A 23574-nucleotide genomic window follows, 5' to 3' on the forward strand; every position below is an offset into this window, starting at 1 on the left:
GTTTTCTATACAGGACTCTAAATTATTAGACTCTAATTTTATTAACTTAATTCTAAGTTGATCTTGAGATCTCTGGTATCTGGTAACAGACAGTTTTCAAAGATCAGCTTGGGTCGTGTGAACAGTTAAAAAGTGGTAAATGGGTTAATAGTCTCTTACCGGTCCCCAAAGCCATACGAATCTGACCTCAGATTTTAATTTTCCCACCATGTAAAGCTTTTATTAAGTGTTTCCTGTCTGCAGATGGTGATGTGCATTCAAATCTTCACTCCAGGAAACCTTGGGGAAATAAGTCATTCTTAGAAGCTTAATGTTCTGCATAGCTACAGGTTTGTTCAATTACACATTAAGTCTTTATTTTTAAAAATCATTTTAGTTGGAAATTATTCTAAAATGAATTGTACCCTTTCTTTTTAGTTTATTGAGCTGAATTTAACCTTTTCTTAATGACTCAGATCTGCGTGTGTGTGTGTGTGTGTGTGTGTGTGTGTGTGTGGAGAATACAGAGTTCCATGGGCTTTTTAGTATATTCATAACATTGTTTTACCCACAAGGCCATTTTTAGTGCATAATTTTTACAAAGTGCAAGGTTTTAGGAATGCATATTGTATAAAAATGCCTAGAGTTAAGCCTGTGGATCACAACCATAAAAACTTTAAAAGTCACTGCACTTAGGTAGCTCCTTCCTTGTGCTACCAGTACTTCCTCACGCTTGCGTAGTACTTGACTGTTTGCCAAGCCTCAATACGTGTATACGGCCTATGATAAGTAAACCAGGGAAGGGAGTGACTTTCTGTTGGTTTTAAATACAACAAGCAAGCATAATGGAACCAAAAAGAACATGGACTTTCATATTAGACAGTCTTTAATTTTAGCCTTTCCATTTAGTAGCTGTGTGACCTTGGATGTCTTACTTAATCTCGGTTAACTTCAGAGCCTCAGTTTTGTTTGTTTGTTTGGTTTTTGTTTTCGTGTTGTTTTTTTGTTTTGTTTTGTTTTTGAGCTAAATGGGAAATACCAGAATTGTTGGGTTATTTAAATCAAGTAACGAAGGTAAAAGTGCCTGCTGGGGCAGCATGGATGAACTTCTCAAAACAAAGTGTTGAGTGGAAGGAAGCGGACATGAAAGGGGGCATGGGATATAGTAGTATCCGTACGAAGTTCAAAGCAGGCCAAACTAATCTACAATGACAGAAGTCAAGACAGTTTCCTCTTGGGTGCAGTGGTGACTTGGGAGAGGACACGAAGGACTGCCTCTTCGGGTGCCAGTAACAAGCTCTTTCTTGATTGGGAGACACACTGTAGAAGCTCACTGAGCTTCATACTTAGGATTTATGTACTTTTCAGTATCCATATTATACTTCAATAAAAAGTCATTTTTGAAGTGCTTAGCACAGAGCCCAGCACATAGTTGATTCCCTTCTCCTATTATAGTTCCCTAAGTTAACAATGTGAATGTCTATTTAACAAAATGATCCTAGCCTCTTTTCCTTGTAACCTTTCAGTTTCTTTGTTCTGCCTTGGTTCTCTGTCTCCTGATTCCAGTCTTATCCCTAGACGTGATTAATAAATAAATACGATGGTAATCCCAATGGGTGCAGCTGAAGGAGTTTAGGTCAGTCAGATAAGATGAAATTGAACATCTGACTGTGGTGATTTAGGAGGAAATCAGGAATATGAATTTTTTTTAATGTTTATTTATTTATTTTGAGGGAAAGAGAGAGCAAGCAGGGGAGCGACAGAGAGAAAGGAAGAGAGGGAATCCCAAGCAGGCTCCCCCAAAGCGGGGCTCGATCTCATGAACTGTGAGATCATGACCTGAGCGGTAATTAAGAGTTGGATGCTTAACTGACTGAGCCACCCAAGGCACCTCAGGAATATGAATTTTGATATGATGTTATTCTCTGATCATTACTTGATGTTTTGCTTTTTAAGTGGAAATTAAACAGGCTTTTTTTCTGATTTGTATAATATAATTTTGCCTGACATCAGATCAACTTCATTATTGGGTTTTTTTCATAGCGGAACATTGTACAATTATTCTTTTACTTCTGGCACTTTTAATACAAGCCAATTATAGTATAGCAGGCTTTGAAATAGTCATTATCGCACCCTGTACACCTTGTATATTTTGCTTGGGTACTTATCACTGAAAGAGAACCATACTTACTGTTTGTACCTTACTGTTTTGTACTATAAGTATAGAAATAGGACTTATATATTTGGAAATTTATGCAAGATCCTGTTACAGAAAACTTAGAATTGTTGAAAATTCAATTTAAAAAACGCCAAGTTACTTTTTCTAATATAGCCAATGTGTGGGATATAAAATATCTCTGCCCTTAGGGAGGGTAGTAGATTCCTGTAGGAGAGTTTTGTGAGATGGACAGAAAATGAATTTGTCTCCATTTGCTTTTGGTCTTTTGGATGTCATTGGTTTTGGAGAAAAGGCTTCTGACAGAGATACTAGCAAGACCCTCTAATCCAGAGAGCTGTGGCGATGTTTGTACGGATGCCGATGGAGCTAGAGGCAGGAACCTGATGGACAAAAAGTGAGGGAGGTGGAGAAGGGTCCCCTCGTTATCAGATACTTACTTATATCCATTCATTAAAATAGATAATGCCATTCAACCCTCACAAACCCCTTGGCATAGACACTATAATTTCCACATTAGAGGTGCAGAAATTGTGGCTCAGAGACATGTAGCAACTTGTCCCAATTTGCGAAGCTGGTGACAAAGTTGTTATTCAAACCCAAAGCTCATCTGTACCACATGCTGTATATAGATAGTAAGGTTATCCAAAGAGAGGATGTGTTTATCAGAAGATAGCTTGGAAACCTGCAAAATGGGAGGTCATAAAGAAAGTTGATGGCTGGTTGCATCTAAGGTTACCCAGGAAAAGGAATGCTATGACTTAATTTCTTAATTTCTTTTAAGTCTCTGTGAAGCTTTTTGTGTTCCTCTTGTGAGATGGTTGAATGGGACTGTCAAACCTTGATGCAGATCCACCTGTTACTTGTTTCTTTTTTCTTCTTTCTTCCTTTTCTCCCCTCTCCCCCCACCCCCCCGCCCCCCCGTCTTTGTGGTAAAATATATGTATCGTAAAATTTACCGTTGTAACCATTTTAAGGCATTAAGTATATTTACAATGTTGTGTAGCCTTCACTACTATCTGTCTCCAGAACTTTTTGATCATCCCAGGCAGAAACTCTGTACCCATTAAATTGTAACTCTCCATTCCCTCCTCTGCCCTGCCCCTCGTTCTTCTGTTCTATGTTGCATCTCTGTGAATTTGCCTAGTTAACAAGTATTAGTGCAATCATACAATATTTGTGCTTTTGCGGTTTGGCTTATTTCACTTAGAATAATGTTTTCAGGATGTGTCTATGTTGTAGCAAGTGTCAGATTTTATTCCTTTTTATGGCTGAGTAATGCTCCATTGTGTGTTTATTTGTATATTGTGTATTTAAATGTATACATTTATTTATCCATTTATTTACTGATGGATACTTGGATTGTTCTTATCCTTTGGCTATCGTGAATGATATTTCTCTGAACGTTAGTGTGCATTTAGTCCCTGCTTTCGGTTCTTTTGGACAATACCCAGGAGTGGGGTTGCTGGATCATGTGGTAATTTTATGTTTATCCTTTTGAGATTTTTCACAGCATCTACATCACTTTTCATTCCTAGGAGCAGTTCACAAGGGTTCTAATTTCCCCATATCTTGGCAACACTTGTTATTTTTCTTTTCTTTTCTTCCTTTATGATAACCACCTGAATGGGTGTGAAGTGGTATCTCATTGTGTTGTTGATTCGCATTATTATTGATTAATGATGCTGAGTATCTTTTTGAGTGCTTATTGGCGGTCTGTAGAGCTAAATGGAGAAATGTCTATTCAAGTCCCTTGCCTGTTTTTTAATCGGGTTGTTTGAGGGCTTTTTGTTGTGGAATTATAGGAGTTCTTTATGTACTCTAGATGTTAATCCCTTATTGGATATATAATTTGCCAGTATTTTCTCCCATTCTGTAGGTTGTCTCTCACTCTCACGACAGTATCTTCTGATGCGCAAATGGTTTTCATTTTGATGAAATCTAATTTGTCTGTTTTTTTTTTCATTGCCTGTGGTTTATGTATTATATCCAAGAATCATTGTCAAACCCAGTGTCATGATGATTTTCCCTTCTGTTCTAAGAGTTTTTTAATCTTAGCTCTTGTGTTTAGGTCTTTGATGCATTTTGAGTTTATTTTTTTTATACACTATAAGGTATCCAGTTTTCCCAGCATCATTTGTTGAAAAGAATATCCTTTCCCCATTAAATGGTTTTGGCACTTTTCTCAAAAAATCATTTGACCATATATATCAGAGTTTGTTTCTCGGCCCTTTATTCTATTCCATTGATCTATATGTCTGTCCTTACGCCAATACCACACTGATTACTCTAGCTTTGTAGTAAGTTTTGAAATAAAGAAATGTGAATCTTCCAACTTTATTCTTCATTTTCAAAACCGTTTCAGCTATTTGGGGTCCTTTGAAATTCCATGTGATTTTGAGAGGGATTGCATTTAGTCTGTAAATCACTTTTGGTAGTATTGTCATCTCAACAATGTTAGTCTTTCAGTTCATGAAAGAATTCCATTTATTTATTTATTTTTTAATTTCTGTCAGCAATGTTTTATAGTTTCCAGCCTACAATATTTTACTCCTCGTGACCGTTATATTTCTCACAGTAAATTAGTAAGTTAGCATTCTAATTTACCTACTCATCATTGTTTAATGACCTATAGAACTGCCCTCAAGAATCTGTTCTGGTTTTAACAGAGTCTGTGTTCTGAACCCACAAAACTTAGGGAAGGGTCTTGATAATTGAAAACCTATCCAAATTGCTGTCCTTGGGAAGCCCTGTCTGGTTGTCCAGCCTGTTGGTTTCCTCTGATAAAAATCTAATTTCACTGCATGTCTTCTACAGTAGTTTACATTTCTAATTTTTTCTATCTTTTGCTTCTAGATTTCTCCATCTCACTAAGGAGGAACGGTTTCCTATTTGATATAGCTGATGGTACCATGCAAAAATCAGATCTTCGGAAAGGTCAGAACCTGTATTTATACATAACGGAAATATTTCACTCTGTTAGGCTGTATATGAATGTATGTGTCACAAAAAGCAATTAGAGGGAATAAAAGAATCCTACCGTTTCTTGCCAACTTATCCTACGATTTCAATAAGCCTTGTGTGTCATTTATACAACTCTTTATAGTTTGCAAAGTACTCTTCACAGAATTGTCTTAACACAGTCTTTACAGTAATCTTGTGAAGTAGGTACTGTCACTATTCCTGTTTTATGGAAACAGTGAGGCATTTGAACAAAGGGACTTATTCAAAATCTTGTTACTATGTGCTGGAAGAGTCAGTCCTAGATCTTTTGCCTTTAAATCTCATTCTTCTCACTACATTACAAGTTCATGATCAGTGTCAGAATTTAGAAGGCATGTAAGTATGGAAAGTGTATGAACATTGGAAATAATGTATGTAAAAGTCTGTGAAAAAAGTTAGAACTCTTTTTTGGATATAAAATACCATTAATAAGTCAGATCTTGATATTGAATGTCTAACATAATCTTTGAGATGATACCATTGCCTTAGAATGGCAGATGAGGCTCTTTGCTTGCTGTTTGCCTGCTTTTCTGTTCTTATCCCACTTCATCCCCGTAGCCTACCCTACCCTTTTCCATCTGTAACAAGCTGCTGGCTCTTGTCCAAACATACTGTCCATTTCCATGCCTTAGTACCTTTGTACTATATTCCCTTTGCCTAAAATGCCTATTCATCTTCCTTCTGCCAATCCTAGCTCAACTTCATCTCTGTGAAGCTTTCCTCAATTCCCCAAGCAAAGTTAATCATTCCTTTCTGTTTTCCCAGAGCATTTTGTATATCAAATCTGTATTAGAGAGAAAGTCATGTTGTGTTATGATTATGTAATTGAATCGCTATCTATCCTACTAATCTGTGAGTTCTTTGTGAGCATAGGCTAGGACTTCTTTGTCTTTGTGTCCTTAACACCCCACATCACTCCTAGGCATAGATACATTTTCTTTAAAGAATAGCTCTTCTTAAAGGATCTGTGCATTAGTCTAAGTGGGAGACTGACCACATACAAATACTTACAAGCTTATAAATAAGTATAGTACATGCTTGAAGTAGAACAGAGAGATGATCATAGGCAGAATTATTTAGGGAAGGATTCCTCTATATCAGAGATTGACAAACTGTGGCTCATAGGTCCAATCCTGTCTGCTGCCTATTTTTGTAAATAAAGGCTTTTTGGAACATAAGCCTTTCCATTGTTCATTGTTAATGTGTTGCCTATGGCTGCTTTCATGCTACAGTGGCAGAGTTGAGAAGCTGCAACAGAAACTATATGTCCCATAAAACTGAAATTATTTACTCTCTGGCCCTTTACAGAAGAAATTTTCCAAACCCTGCTCTAAGAGATGGGTTTTGAATAGAGGTTTGAAAAGAAAAGGAACACAAATTGGTGAAGCATGAGTGTGTATCATAATTTAATGAAGACAGGCTGTAGTTGGGGCACCTGGGTGGCTCAGTCATTTAAGCAACCGACTCTTGATTTCAGCTCAGGGCATGATCTCACAGTTTCTGAGGTTGAGCCCCCCCCCCCCCCCACCACCACCACATCAGGGCTGTGTGCTGAGAGCATGGAGCCTGCTTGGAATTCTTTCTCTCCCTCTCTCTTTGCTTCTCCCCTGCTCGTGCATGCATGCGTGTATGCATGCTCTCTCCTAATCTCTCTCAAAATAAAGAAATAAATATTAAAAAAAAAAAAAAAAACCAACAGGCTATAGTAGTAGGTATGCTAAGTGAGAAATTCTTCTTTAATCCAGTTCATCAGGGAGAGCTATGTTGAAGAGATGAAATGTCAAGAATGCTTTGGATTGATTAAGAGGGAACCTAGAAGACCAGTAGAAAGAAATCGCCAAGTAAATGTTCTGCGTCTGTAGTAAGAGGGTTTCATAATTAGTGGCAGGGCGCGAGTTTGCTGATGACACCGAAGAAGGAGGCAACAATGCAAATTAACATTGATGAGTGTCTTCGATGACCAGGTACTGGTCTAAATGCCTTTATGTGTGTCCTGTTTAATTCTTCCAGCACCTATATCAGCTTATTGCTGTAATTGTCTTTATTTTGCAGATGAGGAAACAAAAGTACAGGGGGTTAAGTTACTTGGCCAATGTTATACAGCTAGTAAGTGATAGAACCGAATCTGAATCCAGGCAAGATTGCTGCAGAATCTTCAAAACAGAAGAGAGACATCTAGGGATATTTGGTAAAAAATACCCTTGAGCTTGCAATAAGGTAATTAATCTGAATAATTAGGAAGTATGCTAACCCTTCATGGTAAAGAGAAAATAAACAAACCATAGAGGAGTGATGTCAGAAGGCAGAGTGTCCAATCAGAACAATATGCTGTGGATTAGGTCGAATGGGAGAGAACAGGAGCAGATAGATACATTATACAGTGAGACATGTTATATAGCTAGTCATTGAATTTCATCTTGATGAGACCATAAAGCAGTTAACTTTCCCTGCATGCTTGAAAGCTGCCCCCAAGTGCCTAAAGGGCAGGCATACTCAATGGAAGTAGAGATTAGCAGTGATTTTCAAGGAGGTAGGTGACATTTCAAAAATTACCGCCCCCCCCCCCCCCACACACACCCAGTACATTTTTAGAGTCCATGGAGGTGTCACATCAAACACATGCCATTCTCTCTCTTTCTGTCTTGTTCCCCTAAGGGATTTGTTCCTAACTCCCTACCACTGCTGTGATAAACATTTACCCCCCGTGGACCACTTCTTTTTAATGTATGTATGTATTAAAGTTATATATATACACTGTGAAAAATTTGGCAACAGAAGTATACCGAATGAAAAGGGTAAGTTTTCCTCCCATTACTCTCTTGCTCTCTTGAGAGACCTCTTTTAAAAGTTCAGCTGTAGATAAAACTCCCATTACTAATGAAAGTATGCTGGGATTCCCTCGTGGTTATTGAGATAGAAAAAATACCGAGAATCCCTTTCCTAAGGCCAAGATCCACAGCCAAGAATGGAAGGAACTTCCTGGGAAGATATGGCATCTTCATCAATGGAGGCATAAGCAGAGTTTTGGTAGGGATGTTAAGAAGAAGATTCAGGCACTGGATAGGGTTGGTGGAATTGGAGGCAGGACAGGAGGAGGCATTGAACTAAATGGGTTCTACTATTCCTTCCAAACCTGTAATTCTATAGTATACCATCTGACTGATTACCAAGCACAAAGGAAAAGACTCCAATGTGACTGGCCTGGATGACGTGGATGGAATACAAAGTAGTATATGAGAAAATCCAATGTATAAAGTCCCAAATTTATAGAACAAGTTACTTTGCAGTCAAACACTGAGCTTATTTTAATAAAGATTTCTTTTAACTAGCCATCTTGGTGTGCTTAAAGTAGACTTCATTTTTTACAGAAAATTCCATTTACACTAAATTTTCAAGACTGTATTTACTATGTAAAGGAAAAGCGGCACACGGTGTTCATTATTTCAAAGAAAAGAGATATTTCAGGTTTTCTGCCTGGTTTTAAGCTGTGGTGGATGTGGAGGAACTAATTGGGCTGTTACCTTGCTGCTGCTACTGCCCGTAGACTTACAATGGCATAAAACTTAAAAGCGACCTTACAGATCATGAGTCAAGTTCAGACTCTTTATTTTTCAAATGAGGAAAGCAAAAACCAGAGATGATGTGTTACTGACTCAGTCTCATGATAGCCTAGCTGAACTTGACTCTCAAAGATTGGAGATAAGTTATGTAAACTGCCTGCCGTGGTGCCAGTATGTGGTAGATAAAGAAGCAGAAAGGAAGGAAGATGATGGTGATATTTCTTGGGCCCCCATATCACACTTCTGTAAGGCTTCAGAGAGAAAGTTGGTATTGTGGAGATGCAGCCATAGCTATAGATACAGATACAGATATGCGGACACATATACCATCTATGCTACGAACTTAAAGTTGTACAGTGTTGAGATGATGAAAGCAGGAGGTCCATAACCCCTTAAATTGTAGGACCTTAGATTTGGAAAGGCCTTTTAAGGTTACCTAGTCTAATCTCCTTCCTTCTTTTCATGATGTAATATCTCCACTAAGAGGTTATCTTACCTTTGCTTCCATTCCCTCAATGATGGCAGATTCATACCTTACCTTCCCCAGAATTCACCCGATGGTTGGATACCTCTGACTACCAGAAAGGTCTTCCTGGTAATGAGCTGAAGCCTGTCTCCCTGTAGCTTCCACCCACCAGTCCTAGTTCTGTCCCTTGGGGTAATGTTGAACAGGTAGAGCAAATTTCATCTCTCCTCTACATGAGGACATGGCAGGTATTTGCAAACAGCTCTCCTGTTTCCTTTGAGTCTTCTCTTCTCCTGGTTAAACCTCAACAGTTTCTTAAACTTTTAGTATCCTTGTTGCTTTCCTTTGAATAAAGTTGTGTGCCTGTGTCGCATTCAGAGTATAGGATCTAGATGTGAACATAAAACTCTACCTCCAAAGTGTTCTGACTGGCAGAGTAGATCATCCAGGATTGTTACCACCTTCTTTCCGGAGATGATGGGAATGACCATGGTGGTGGTGGTGCGTTACTTATTTCATGACCTCAGATCCATTTATGTCTGCCAGGAAGTATGATGTAGCACCACTGGTACCACTAAACTTCTTCCCTGATCAAGAAACATGAGCCAGAAGCTTTGTAGAAAGAATTAACCTCTCTTATGCTCTGGATCACACCTCTGGAAAGGGTACACATTGTACACAGTTGTAGTCTACTGGGAGTGCCTGCAAGACAGAGGGAGTTACGGCTTCTCTGCATTTTCATTAGCCATTCATTGCCAACTGCTTTGCTTGTTAAAGGAAATACTGATGTTCTCTGGGGTTCTTCTCTCTGTGTGCACGTGCAGAAACATATAATTGCTACAGAGGGAGTGGGGGCAGGGATGATTGCCAAGGAGAGATCTGTTACATCTTCTTTGTTCACATCTGCTGCATGCACAAGACAGGATTTATTGCTGTCTTTGAAAAAGGGATTGCCTAGTTTGCTTCCCCTTCCCCCTCTTCTGGCAGATCATCCCAGAGGGATATTACCATCTCTTCACACTTATCTCGGAACAGAGTAAAAGTAAATGAAGGAGAGCTGGAGGCAGAGAATCAGCTCATCAGCTAAAAGGCCCTAGGAATAGTTGCTAATAAGAGAGAGTGGCTAATCACTGGTACCTCCCAGCCTAGTCCCTTGTCTGTCTCCTGCCTCCTGTGGGTTGTCCTCCATGACCACAGTGGGGCAGGTGTCCCGCTCCCAGCTTTTCCTTTTTGATCTCTGTGCATATCAGCATAGGATTGCAGTTTATTAAAATCACAACTGCCATCTAACATTGAAAGAGTTCTGTCTTGTCTTAATGGGTTTTCAGAAGTACATCTGATGCTTCTTTTGTCTATTTTCCAGTTTCTATTTCTGAGAGAAGCATCCCTCCTTTCCTGCTCTCCTCTTCCCTTCCTCCCCACTCTCTCTGTCTCTCTCTCTCTGTCTCTCTCATTGTTATGTACATGTACTTGCATTACTTCTTTTGTGTTTTCCAAGCTCTATGAATATTTAAAACATGGTACCTATGGACATCCTCCATTTAATCTAGTTTTGCCTCATTGAATCCCAGACTATGTTTAATATTAATTCAGTGTTCAGATCAAGCTAATAAGCATCAGTGCTTCAATTTTTACTGTAGTAAAGTGGGTAGAATATCTAAGTCGGGTTATTTTATGTTAGAAGCATTATAAGGTTTCTTATGAATATTTTTCTTTTTTTTTTTTTTTTTTTTTTTCAGAGGGTCAGTGTAATTAAGAGCATAGTTTGAGTTCAGATCCTGGCTTTTCTACTGATTATAACCTTTTAGAAAGTTACTCAACCTCTCTCGGTATTATTTCCTCATTAGTGAAAAAGGGGTGTCATACTGGGGAGGAGGAAGATTTAAGAAGATGGTTTTATTGAAATGATTAGCACAACATCTGGAATATAGTAAACACTTAAAAATAGCTATATAATGTTAATAATTATTATTGCTGTTGTTAGTATATAAGTGATAATTTATAACTAAATTTTTTTTCTTAATATAACATATGAAGAATTTCTTCTGCTTTTCCTTGCTTCCGGGGATGGCCTATTATGATTACTTTGTGAAAGGAAGTTTCCACAGCCTTGTAGATTTTTCTACCACATATTATTTTTCTCTCAAGAATTTCTAGAAACACCAGAATCTTTACAGCCTCTGGATATTGCATTATCCAGTATAGTCACTGCTGGCCACATGTGTCTATTTAAATTTAATAAAAACTACAAACAAAAATGCAACTCTTCAGTCACGCTGGCCACACTTCAAGTGTGAAGAGCCACATGTGGCTAACGGCTACCCGTTAGATGGCACAGAACATACCTGGCATCACAGAAAGTCCTATAGGACAGCACCGCTTCATGTCACTGGTCGATGCTCTTGTGCAGTTTCTCGGAACTCAAAGAGGATATGTTTTCTAGGATATTGTACAAACTACTCTCTTAATGTTTCAGGACTCCAGACATGCATTTCTGAGGATTCAGTTTATTCTTCTTATCCCAGCCTCTTAGTGTCATTAGTCTTTTGGAATAAATATAAGCACTTTCACTTCCCCCAAGAAGATTGCATTACAGTAATGTTTAAAGGTTGCATTCGATAGTAAGAGGAGCCAAAGGGAGAAGAGGCAAAGTAGAAGCGATTCTAGCGAATATTCACTAGAGTCGTTACTCAAAAATGGAGTATTCGAACCCTTAGGGGGCTAACTAGTAATGGGAGGCTCTAATGTCCTGTGTCCTTTGTAATAAGCACATTGTATTAATCAGGATCTCAGTTTTCCCTCTGAGAAAGGTAGCAAACAGCACATTTTTCCTTAATAATCCTTGTTATCTGATTACGTGCTTTTGAAACCATTTTTTCATTAGTTCTTCACAACAACCTTGTAAAGCAAGTAGCATTGGGATTGTCATCCCTATTTTACTGATAAGAAAACTGAGGCTCAGTACAGTTAAGTTATTGCCTAAAGTCTTTAAGGGAAAATAGTCTCTAAGGGAAAATAGAGTTGACATTCAAAATAGGATAGGGACCCATTCAAAATAGGATAGGGTGGCTCAGTCAGTTGAGCATCTGACTCTTGATATTGGCTCAGGTCTTGATCTCAGGGTTGTGAGTTCAGGACCCGCACTGGGCTCCATGCTGGGCATGGAGCCTACTTTAAAACAACAACAACAACAACAACAAGACAAACAAACAAAAAAACCAGGATAAAATTTTGACTTCCAATTTGATATTTTCGGTTTCATTTTGTTTTGCTTTGTTTTACTACCAATCAGACTGTAGCAAAAGAGAGAGTGAAGATTCTTTAGAGCAACTTGGAAACTGAGTAGGGTTGCATGAGGTAGGTACCCTAAAAGAATCGTTACAGCTTCATTTGTCCTATGACCATGTATATTAGTCTGCTCAGATTTTATAACAAAATACCCCTGGCTGGGTGAGTTAAACAGTAGAAATTTATTTTCTTGCAGTCTGAGTCTGGAAGTCCAAGATCAGGATGCTAGCAGGGTTTGTTTCTGGTCAGGCCTCTCCTCAGCTTACAGACAGGCGCTTTTTTTGGCCGTGTCCTCACCTAGACTTTTTCTGTGTATGTGTTTGTGGAGACAGAGAGGGTGAGGTTGAGGGAGAGGGAGAGAGCTGTATCTGGTGTCTTGTCCTTGTCTTATAAGGACACCAATCCTTTCAAATTAGGGCCCTACCCTATGGTCTCATTTAACCTTAGTTACCTCCTTGAGAGTCCTGTCTCCAAATACAGCCACATTGGGGATTAGGACTTTAACATATGAATTTGGAGGGAACACATTCAGTCCATAGTACCATGTTAATGGAGTTTTAGTATCTTTTAGTTTTGGGCTTAACCTGGTTAGTTGGAAATTATATTTATATGTAGTATTTGCTTGGGACCAAATATAGCAAATATCTGTATTCTTTACTTCTGTGAATATTGAGGCTTAGTTAAATTAAACCTGTGGTACTTGCTATAAGGTACTATCCAATGCTGAGTTATTTTAATAAGCAAAAAAAGGTATATCTAAATGTCCTACTTTTTAAGTAATGTAGTTAATTTGGTAATACTTACGTCTCATGGTTTAAGGGGTAATAAGTGTCCTCCTTCCTCCCACCCCCATTCTGCAGATGGAGAAATTAACATACAGAGAAACTGACTTGTCAGAGGTCAGAGTAAGGTATTGGTGGATCCAGGGATAAATCCCAAACTTCTTAACTCCTTGACCAGTTTTAAGTCCATTGACTATGCAGCCTAGTGGTAAGTATCTTTTTACCCTATTCTGGAGGCATGAGGGATTAAGATCTTTAGCAAAGACTGACTTTAAGGAACTCCTCATTACTAACTATGTCATTCATTATCCATTTCTTTTAGCCATAATGTCTTTTTTGCCATTTTTTCATCAATTTTTTAGGTTGTGGAAGGAATTGGAAGTTTTGCTTTTTAAATACTTGAAGATATTTCTGTAACAGTTCAGCCACACTATAGATTATTATTAAGAAAAGAAAGAAAAACTTATTATTTAATGAATTTTTTCTCTATGTTAGGCACCATGCTAGACACTTTGTTTAGCATTTAAATATTATTTAAATGTTGGGGCACCTGGGTGGCTCAGTTGGTTGAGTGTCTGACTCCTGATTTAGGCTCAGGTCATGATCCCTTGAGCCCCGTGTCAGGCTCCACTCTGAGCATGGAGCCTGCTTAAGATTCTCTTTCTCTCTTTCTCTCACCCTCTTCCCCTCTTTCTCGCTCATGCACTCTCTCTCTCAGATAAAAAAATAAGTATTATTTAAATGTCTTATTGAAACTTAGAGCCATTTCTAGAGGGTATGTGTTCTTGCCATTTTTAATAGTGATTTTTAAGTCTATTTATTTATTTTTGAGAGGGAGAGAGAGAAAACGAGTTCGAGAGAGAGGAAGAGAGAGGATCCCAAGCAGGCTCCACGCTGTCAGTGCAGAGCCCAATGTGGGGCTCAAAGTCACAAACTGTGAGATCAGGACCTGAGCCAAAACCAACAGTTAGATGCTCAATCAACTGAGCCATCCAGGTGCCACAGTAGTGATATTTTTAATAGTATTAGTTGACTTGAATAGAAAAACATCTCATAAATTTCAGAGTTTAGATTCTAAATGAAGTTTTAGCTTTGTAGAAACTGAGAATCTTATCAGGAATCTTTAAAGGTAAAATCTCTATGTTAAGCATAGTTTTCTAGTGTATTATGTCTTATCCTTTTTTCATCCTTTGTTTGGGATTTCCTGAGGTGGGATGATTTGTCTGAGATGAAGTTAAGCTTGCTCTTCCACTTGACACTAAAATCATGTCAAGTTTAGTTTCTCTAAAGCCTTTTCTTCCGTCTCTACATGTGAAATTGTTTGGATTCTCTTAATTACTAGGGAGGTTGAACAACTAAGCCATGTGAGAAGCAAGAGTGTAATGAGCCTCCAGAGCCAAGGTCCCATAGACAATTAGTATATTCTGTCCTCTGCCCCTCACCTCTACTTCTCTGCCCACTGGGTTCTTCTTTCTTATTCTGCTTTCTCCATTATAGTAAAATAGATAGGCATTGACGTTGACCACTTCTTACTTTTCTTGTCATACCCCCTAACATACCTTCTGCTCCAGCCACATTGAACTACAAGTTGCCCAACATGGCACTGTCCAATAGAAATACAATGCAAGTCACACACAGAATTGTAAATTTTCTAGTAACCACACTGAAAAAGGTAAGGAAGAAATAGGGGGATTTAATTTTAATAATACATTTTATTTAACTGAATATATCTCCGACACTATTTTGACATATAACCAATATAAAAATACATACGGAGCTATTCTGCATTCCTTTTTTCATACTCAGTCTTCAGAATCTGGTATATGTTTTACAGTTATAGCACATCTCAATTCAGACACTAAGTTTTGTCAGAAGTGATTGATTTGTATTTAGATTTCAACAATTTTCAACTGAAAAAGTAGATTCTCATATCCAGCTTTGTTCCAAATATACTTTAAAAGTTTTCCCCATAACTGTACTGAATGTCAGTTATGAATTTATATTAATAAAAAAGTTAAAACAAAATTAAATGTTCACTTTCTTAGTCACACTTGCCAGAATTCAGGTGGCTACCATACTAGAGCAGGTCTAACATAGTGGTTTATGGCATCATTTCTCTCTTTATATTATTCCCCCCCTGTGATATACTTTTCTTATTACTCCATCCCCAAGACTCAATTCCTTTTCCATTAAAGTCTTAATTTCTCCCCAGACAAAACTGTCTCCTCCCTTCTCTGAGCCCCCATTTACTTTTAATGCAGCATCTATAATACTTTATCACATTTACTTCTGTATCTTTCTCCCTCTTTTAGACTAAAGGGAGAGTACCTTGTTATTTTTTGAATCCCCCATTACCTAGCACAAAGCTGGAACCTGTGTGTAGTCAAAGAATTTTTGTTTAAAGACTATAGATTAATATCATTTCAATCTGGAAATAAAAAAGGCTTTAGAGGGTTATTTTGAAAATAGCAAGTTGGAAATGGAATTTAAATGTCAAATTGAGCAAGATTTAATAGGGAGCAATCCACTGTGTTTTAAGCCTGTGACATTGTACTCACTCATTTGTTTCATGGACTTAGACACATGAGATATAAAGAAGAATGAGACATAATTTATACTGGTAAATAGTTCATAGTCAGGATATATGCGTGCGCACGCGCGCGCACACACACACACACACACACACACACACACACGTTATGTGTGCACACAAGTTATGGACACGTTTCTGTCTCAGCCCCCATAATAGTGTTTGTTGCTTATTGCAATAGAACTCCAGGGTTGAATAAGATCTTAGAAGTTTATGTAATTAATCCCTTTTCCAACCCATAAATTCCTTCTCAGCTTGGAAAAGTTTCAGCATCTTTGGTGATAGGTGGTCATCCAGGCTTTCTGCTTATTCAGGAAATGAATAACCCATCCTCTGCAGGATAGTTCTCATTGCCAAGAAGATGTCTCATTCTGACATCTGCTCCCCTGCAATGAATGCTATTTCAAATGCCTCCTGTCAAAAGATCACATTTTGTGAAACCTTTGGAATAGAATGTAAACTTCATGAGAAGCAGTTTTTCTCTGTTTTGTCCAATGACGTATCTTCAGTGCCCAGAGTAGTACCTGACAAATTATAAATAGTATAATAATTAGTATAATAAATTATTATAATATAATATATTATATTATATATTATATATTATATAATTATATATTATATATATTATATACATTATATACAATATAATAAATAATTATTATTATTAGTATAATAAATAGTAGTACCTGACAGATTATAAATGTTTACTGAATAAATACATCTATATAAATAGGATTCAGGACATTAATTCAGCTTGGTTTTTCATTTGTGAACTATTATTACTGCATATTTTTCATTGCTGTTGCCTAACCAGCCCTTCTACTCCATGGCACTGTTAAACTTTCTGAGTCCCAGATTCTTACTCTTCACCTATAGATACATATTGGTAATACCCAAGATGATATATAATAAAACTGCCTGGCCCTGGGCTTGGTATATGGTAATGATAGGTGTTAGTTGAATCTGAAATGAAATCAGTATGGCAACTTCTGAGCCTTCTGACATCCCAAAATGCAAGTTCATGTTTTTAATTAATTGAATTTTAAAAATTGTGATAAAAGATATATAACTTAAAATTTACCACTTTAACCATTTTTAAGTATACAGTTTAGTGACATTGAATACATTCACATTGCTGTGCAACCATTTCCACCATCCATCTCCGGAACTTTTCTCATCTTGCAACATTGAAACGGAAAGTGTACTCGGTAAATGGTAGCAAGTACATTTTTAATATTAGCCTAGGTATTCAAAGAATACATCTGTAGTGGAAGAAAACTCCAAAATCAATATATAAATGACTTTTATCTACACTATTAGAAGATCTGTTTTTAATTATTTCTTATTTAACATGAATAATTGATAGATAATCTAACTATAGTGGATTCTGTATATGTGTCAAAATTGTTTTGATGAAAGCTTGCATTTAAATATTCGTGGGGCCGCCTGGGTGGCTCAGTCGGTTGAGCAAACTTTTTCTTTTTTCTTTTCTTTTCTTTTCTCTTCTCTTCTTTTCTCTTCTCTTCTCTTTTCTTTTCTTTTTTTTCTTTTTTTTCTTTTTCTTAGTGTTTGCTGTGTGTTAAGCCCCAGGAATAATGACTGGGTTAGCAGTATTTACCTCTAACACCTGGAACAGGCATAGAAGTAGGAGGTGGAAATAGTGCTGTGCTTAGGGATGCTGCCAGAAAGATATTAGAAAGTAACATTAATCCTGGACCATGGTGAATAAATAGGAATCTCCCAAATAGAGAAGGGAGGTAAAGTCCAGACACATATGGCATGTTTATTATGGAGACAGTTTAGGTTTTGACCTTTGAAGACTTAAAAGATAGTGAGATGTTTTGTCTAATCTTAGAATTAAGATAGATACATAAATATAAGTATTTTAGAAACTGAATGCTAACGTGTGGATTGGAAAGGAGTGAGGTCACACACAGGAATGAAGTAGCTGTTTCTGTTGGTCAAGGTGAGAGAGAATGAAATCTTAAACACAGAATAGGAGCAGAGGAGACAGTCATTTTGAAGGTAGAATGGACAGATTTTGATAACTGGTTAGATTTGGAGGATAAGAGAGAGACAGTTAAAGAGGACTCCAGGTTTCTGATTTATTACTAACTGGGAGAAGGACTATGGGAGAAGAAATATACAGCCTGAGGAGAGAGAATAAAATAAAACCGTCTATTTAAATATAGTAGTTACATATCATAATATATTTTGAAACATGGCCATTAATCTGAGAATACTTTGAAAAATTACCGGTAACCAGTTTCTGTTTTTACATGTGGAATTCTATCAGGCTACATTCTGTTCATTTAAGAATTGATACAGGGATGTGGGGCGCCTGGGTGGCTCAGTCGGTTGAGCATTTATCTGTGTTCGGCTCAAGTCATGATCTCGTGGTTCAAGAGTTCGAGCCCCGCGTTGGGCTCTGTGCTGACAGCTGGGAGCCTGGAGCCTGCTTCGGATTCCGTGTCTCCCTCTCTCTCCGCCCTTCCCCCACTCATGCTCTGTCTTTGTCTCTCTCAAAAGTAAATAAATAAATATTTAAAAAAAAAAAAAAGAATTGATACAGGGATGGTGACCTTATCCACTGGGTAATTTATGATGATGCTTAAAATAAAATTTAAGCAATTTGTAATGAATGTGGTTGCTGTCTCCTTTTCTTCTTTGGGCACTGCTTTCCCAGTTCCGCTTGTTTGTGCCAGGAGTTTCAAATATTTCTTCTCAGAAGTTCCTTTTCCATTGTTGTGGAACCTTATTTCGATGCCTTTCTGCCCAGCCAAACTTGTTAATTATTTTGTTCATTTTACTTCATCATTGGGTCTGGCTTTTGTTTTTTTCTCTGTATTAGAGTATTTTTCCCCTAACTTGTATTGGTTGATTTTGAATTGTTTTGTTAGTTTTATTAGTGATCTTACAGCCTGGTTTCAATTTATTGTAGCTTCCTGAATCCATTTTGTGTATGCTGGTAGCTCATCTTTACTTAAGTGATATGATATTGAAAACTTGTACATAAATGGAATATGTACTGTATATTTAATTTTTGAGAATATATTATTTCTAATTATAAAAAATAAGTTAAAAATAATTGTGAACAATTTCAAACACAAATTCAATTATGATACCCTAATCTTTTGTCTCTTGTCAGCAGTTTTTTAGCCTAATCAGGTTTATAATCTTTATTCATGATTTAGAGAACAAACATGGCAGGTACTGGAAAGACAGGGGACGTCCAACCAGAAGAGAAGGCAAACACTTGGGGTGGGACACTGGCCAGTGTGACTGGAGTGTAATGGAAAAGAGAAAAGTCATGGGGCGCCTGGGTGGCTCAGTCAGTTAAGGGTCCAACTCTTGATTTCGGCTCAGGTCATGATCTCATGGTTCATAGGATGGAGCCTCAGGTAGGGCTCTGCGCTGAGCACGGAGCCTGCCTGGGATTCTCTGCTTCCCTCTCTCTTTGCCCCTCCCCTGCTAATATGCTCTCTTGCTCTCTCTCTCCTGCCCTCCCTCCCTCAAAATAAATAAGTTTACTTTAAAAAAGTTGGAGGGGGGTATCATATGGGACAAGATCAGAGACATGGCAGCAGCTGAATCCTGCATATCTGTGCAAGGCATCCTTAATTCAGTGGGAAGCCATTTATCCTTAAGCAGATGAATGACATGATCTTTTTTGTGTTTTCAAATGCTCACTCTGACCTCTGTATGGTGAGTAAGTTGGAGTAGGGCAAGAGGGGAAGCAGGGCTTCCAGTCAGCAGGCTATCCTAATGGCCCAGGTAAGAAGGACAGTGACTGGAAGTAGAGCGTGAGCAGTGGGATGAGTGGTGGATGAGTTGGGGACATGGTCCAGCAGAACTTACTGAGTGGATGTGAGTGTAAAGGAAATAGAAGCATCAAGGACAACTTCAGGGATTTTTGGCTTGAACAGCTCGGTGATGGAGATGCCATTTACTGGTTTGGGAAAGACAAGAAGAGGACAGATTGCCTTCCCCAAACCAGTAAATGGCATCTCCGTCACATATGATTTCATTCATATGTGGAATTTAAGAAAGAAAACAAATGAGCAAAGGGGGGGGAAAAAGAGAGAGAGGCAAACCAAGAAACAGACTATGAACTACAGACAACAGACTGATGGTTACCAGAGGGGAGGTGGGGGGATGAACTAAATAGCCATTGGGATTAAGGAGTGCAGTTGTGCGATGAGCGCTGGGTGATGGATGGAACTGTTGAATCACTATATTGTACACCTGAAACTAATATTACACTGTGTGTCAACTAACTGGAATTTAAATCAAAACTTAAAAAAAAAAAAAAAAGAGGAACAGGTTGACAAGAGGTGGCATTCTGTTTTAGCCACGTTAAGTTTCAAATGTCTGATTTGATAACTATGTAGAGATTATATGTAAGTGTGGAATTCCAAGAGGAGGCCAATGCTAGAAATATGAATTTGGGGGTGATCTCAGTGGAATAGTAGACAGAAGAACCCTGTTTGAATGAGGAGATAATTGTGAAGAAGTGAGGAGGCAATGGCTATAGATAACTCTTAAAATACATTTTCCTGAGAAATAGAAGGCAAGAGGGATATACATGGGATTAAGAGAGGGTTGGAGAGGGGGTATTTGTTTTGTGTGTTGATGTTTGATAGGAGATTATGGGGCAGTAAGGATGCGGATGCAAATGGCCTATTAGAAAGGAAATACTTGCAAAGTCCTTGAGAGGATGAGAGGAAATGGGATGTGGAGCAAAACTGGAGAGTTGCCTTTTGATAAAAACAGACACTTCATCCACAGCAATAGAAGAGCAGTCAGAAAGAATGATGAATGAGTAGATTCATTCATTCACCAAACACTAACTGAGCACCTGCTACTATACTGTGGATGGGAGATGTACCACTAAACATGATGGAGTCTGTACCTTCCTGAGTGGCATATAGAAGGTTCCTGTCCCTTATTTCTGTTTTCTCAATGAACCCTAAATTGACATCATACCTAAGAGTGAGGGAGAGGGAGAGGATATTTGGAGTATGAGGAGAAAGAAAAATAAATGAAAAAAATTTTTGGAAGGTGGAAAAGCAAGCACAGTAGGGAAACGCAGTATGATTTCTAGACCATGTTAAATAGCGTTTGAAAATTGTGGTCATGAGTTTAAAGTGAGACCAGTAAGCTTGCATTTGGTTTTCTTCAGCACTTGTGAGCTGTTGGGGTAGGCATGGTATAGGTGGATAAGTGGCTTTAACCAGAGTTAAGACTGAGGCTTTATTAGGCAAATTTGGCAAAAAAGAGGTAGGAGGGAGTTAAGAGTGTTTGCCAGCGAGTGATTTAAATGAGAGACCCTGGAATCTGAGCTGGGTAAGAAGAGAAGTAAAAACATGATGGGTAATTGATGGTGAGAAAGTGGTAGTCAGTAGATTTAATCTAAATTCTCAAACAAGGAAAATGTATTTCCATTATGTAAGCAACTTATCTTTATGAAAAAAATTGAAAATACATGAGATTAGAAAATCGGGGTAGGGGGAATAGGACACTACCTAAAGATAACCAGATGTTTATATTTGCTGTGTTTGCGTCTTATTTTTTTTTTTCTTTTTTCTAGTGATAACTTTTTAGGGTTGTACTAGTTTGCTAGGGCTGCAGGGATTACATACAGACCTGGTGATTTAAACAGAAATTTATTTTCTTGGGGCACCTGGGTGGCTCAGTTGGTTAAGTGTCCAACTCCGATCTCAGCTCAGGTCATGATCTCATGGTTCATGAGCTCAAGCCCTGCATCGGGCTCTGTGCAGATGGTGCGGAGCCTGCTTGGGATTCTGTCTCTCCCTTGCTCTCTGCCCCTCCCCCACTTGCGCGCGCGCGCGCGCGTGTGTGTGCGCGCGCGCTCTCTCTCTCTCTCTCTCTCTCTCTCTGAAAATAAATAAATAAACTTTAGAAAAAAGAAACTTATTTTCTCATGATTCTGGAGGCTGGAAGTCAGAGATCAAGATCTGAGGCCTCTCTCCTTGGCTTTTAGATGCCCATCTCTGTCTTCACATACTCTTTCCTCTGTCCCCGTATGTGTCCAAATTTCCTCTTATAATAAGGACACCAGTCTCGTTGGATTAGGACTCACCCTAATGACCTCATTTTAATGTAGTTACTTCTTTATAGACCCTATCTCCAAATACAGTCACATTAGAATGGGCAGGGGGGACACACAATTCAGCCCAGAGCAAGGGCGTTCTTTGTTTTCAGTTTTTTACATAATTTCGATTATTCCATGAATATAATTTTTGCTCTGATATTTTACCAGACATCATAACCTTAAACAGTTTCCTATTTTGTTGTGTAGCCTTTGTAAAAATTTAAAGCTGCAAAATCCGTTGTCAACTGATAAATGTATTGTAGTATCTTAATCAGTCTTCTGTTCTGAGCATTTACGTATCCTCCCTCCCTTTTTGTTATTATAAACAATACTAAAGCTTTTTAGATAAAACCGTTTTTCTGTAGCTTGGGTTGTTTCCTTAGAATACAATCTCAGAAGTGTATTACTTTATCAAAAACTATTGATGCCTGCTGTTAAATTAGAGAAGTATTGAATCTTGCATTTTCTTTTCATATGACTGTTTTCTCTCCTCCTGCAGTGATAGACTGGAATGATGTTAGGAAACACAAGTATGGTCACCTTTCCGAGTCTGCATCCCAATATCAAGGTAAGAAAAAAACCCCTCTGTTTAGCGTGGAAAAATTTAATTTAACATCTCTTCTCATAAAACCTTTGTTCTGAGAGGTCTGAGGTATAAAGAACTCACTGATGGACGCACAAGCGAATATTTTAGTTTGTAGAGGTATCTGTTAGAAGCGGTATGTTTTGTTTTGAACTGGAAGTCAGGAGACTTTCACTCTGAGTACAGATAATCTTGAAGTAGCCTCACAGCTTCAAGCCCGGTTGGCCTGTCCGCATCTCCAGTGTTTAAGAGTTTAGGCTTGAGAGTGAGGCAGAATTAGGTGGTATATCCCACAACTACTAGTAACACACTCAGTACCTTCTAAAAGGAGAGGTTTGGGTTACACAAACTCTCAAGCCTTCGTTTTACCCCAGAACTTCACCTTTCTTTCATTTTGGTATGTTTGTCCTGATGACTTACGCTGTAACATTTTTTTCTTTAATAGAAGCTACTGACATCCTGGAACTAGGTAAGATTTCTTTCTTGTATTTCTGTTAAATATAGGTAATAACCGAACCAGAGATTAGAGTGTGACTAGGAACAGAATGCCGTGTTGTCTGTCCCATGGCCCCGTGTGTCCTGTGCTCGTCTGCCTCAGCAGCCCGTATAGCCAGTCCTGTCAGCTGTCCGGCCCAGCCATCCTTATCGGGAGGTGCAGACCAAGCCAACAGGGTGGGGAGGGGGGGTTGATTACACAGAGTACAAGGAGGAACAGGGGCTGATCCACACTGGAAGCTACTCTTAATTCAGTGAATCCAGAACAAAAACAAACCCCCACTCTCCATCAGTCAGAATTTGGTGGGATTTCCCCAAAAGAAATTATTCATGAGATGTAGCAAACTGAAATTAAACCTAAAGATTTTGTAAAATCTTTAAATGCAATCTGAAATATTAACGATTCAAATAACAAGAGTCAGACTGCTAACTGCATTCGGTTTTCATCCCTACAGAGTGTATGTACCTCAGGACTAGGATTTGAGAAATAATGCTAATGTTAATATTTCTTAATCAGCCTTCAGGGTTTCTACATAA

At 38.2% G+C, this 23574-nt stretch overlaps 1 protein-coding gene across 10 annotated transcripts in view; it reads left to right on the forward strand.

Moving 5' to 3' along the window:
- Positions 1-231: 231 nt before the first annotated feature.
- The window catches only part of SCMH1 (Scm polycomb group protein homolog 1), a 151640-nt gene continuing 128297 nt past the window's right edge, over positions 232-23574 (forward strand). For 2 of the 10 annotated variants that reach the window (XM_049617395.1, XM_049617401.1), the window contains exons 1-4: positions 233-329; positions 5012-5092; positions 22459-22527; positions 22988-23011. In XM_049617395.1, coding sequence (XP_049473352.1) covers positions 311-329; positions 5012-5092; positions 22459-22527; positions 22988-23011 — 193 coding nt within the window. In that variant the 5' untranslated portion in view covers positions 233-310. Of the gene's footprint in view, positions 330-5007; positions 5093-7210; positions 7376-13332; positions 13463-22458; positions 22528-22987; positions 23012-23574 lie in introns of those variants that run through there. The other 8 variants (XM_049617405.1, XM_049617403.1, XM_049617399.1 and 5 more) reach the window with 6 other exon arrangements.

Source organism: Panthera uncia, assembly GCF_023721935.1.
Source record: "Panthera uncia isolate 11264 chromosome C1 unlocalized genomic scaffold, Puncia_PCG_1.0 HiC_scaffold_4, whole genome shotgun sequence".
NCBI lineage: Eukaryota > Metazoa > Chordata > Mammalia > Carnivora > Felidae > Panthera > Panthera uncia.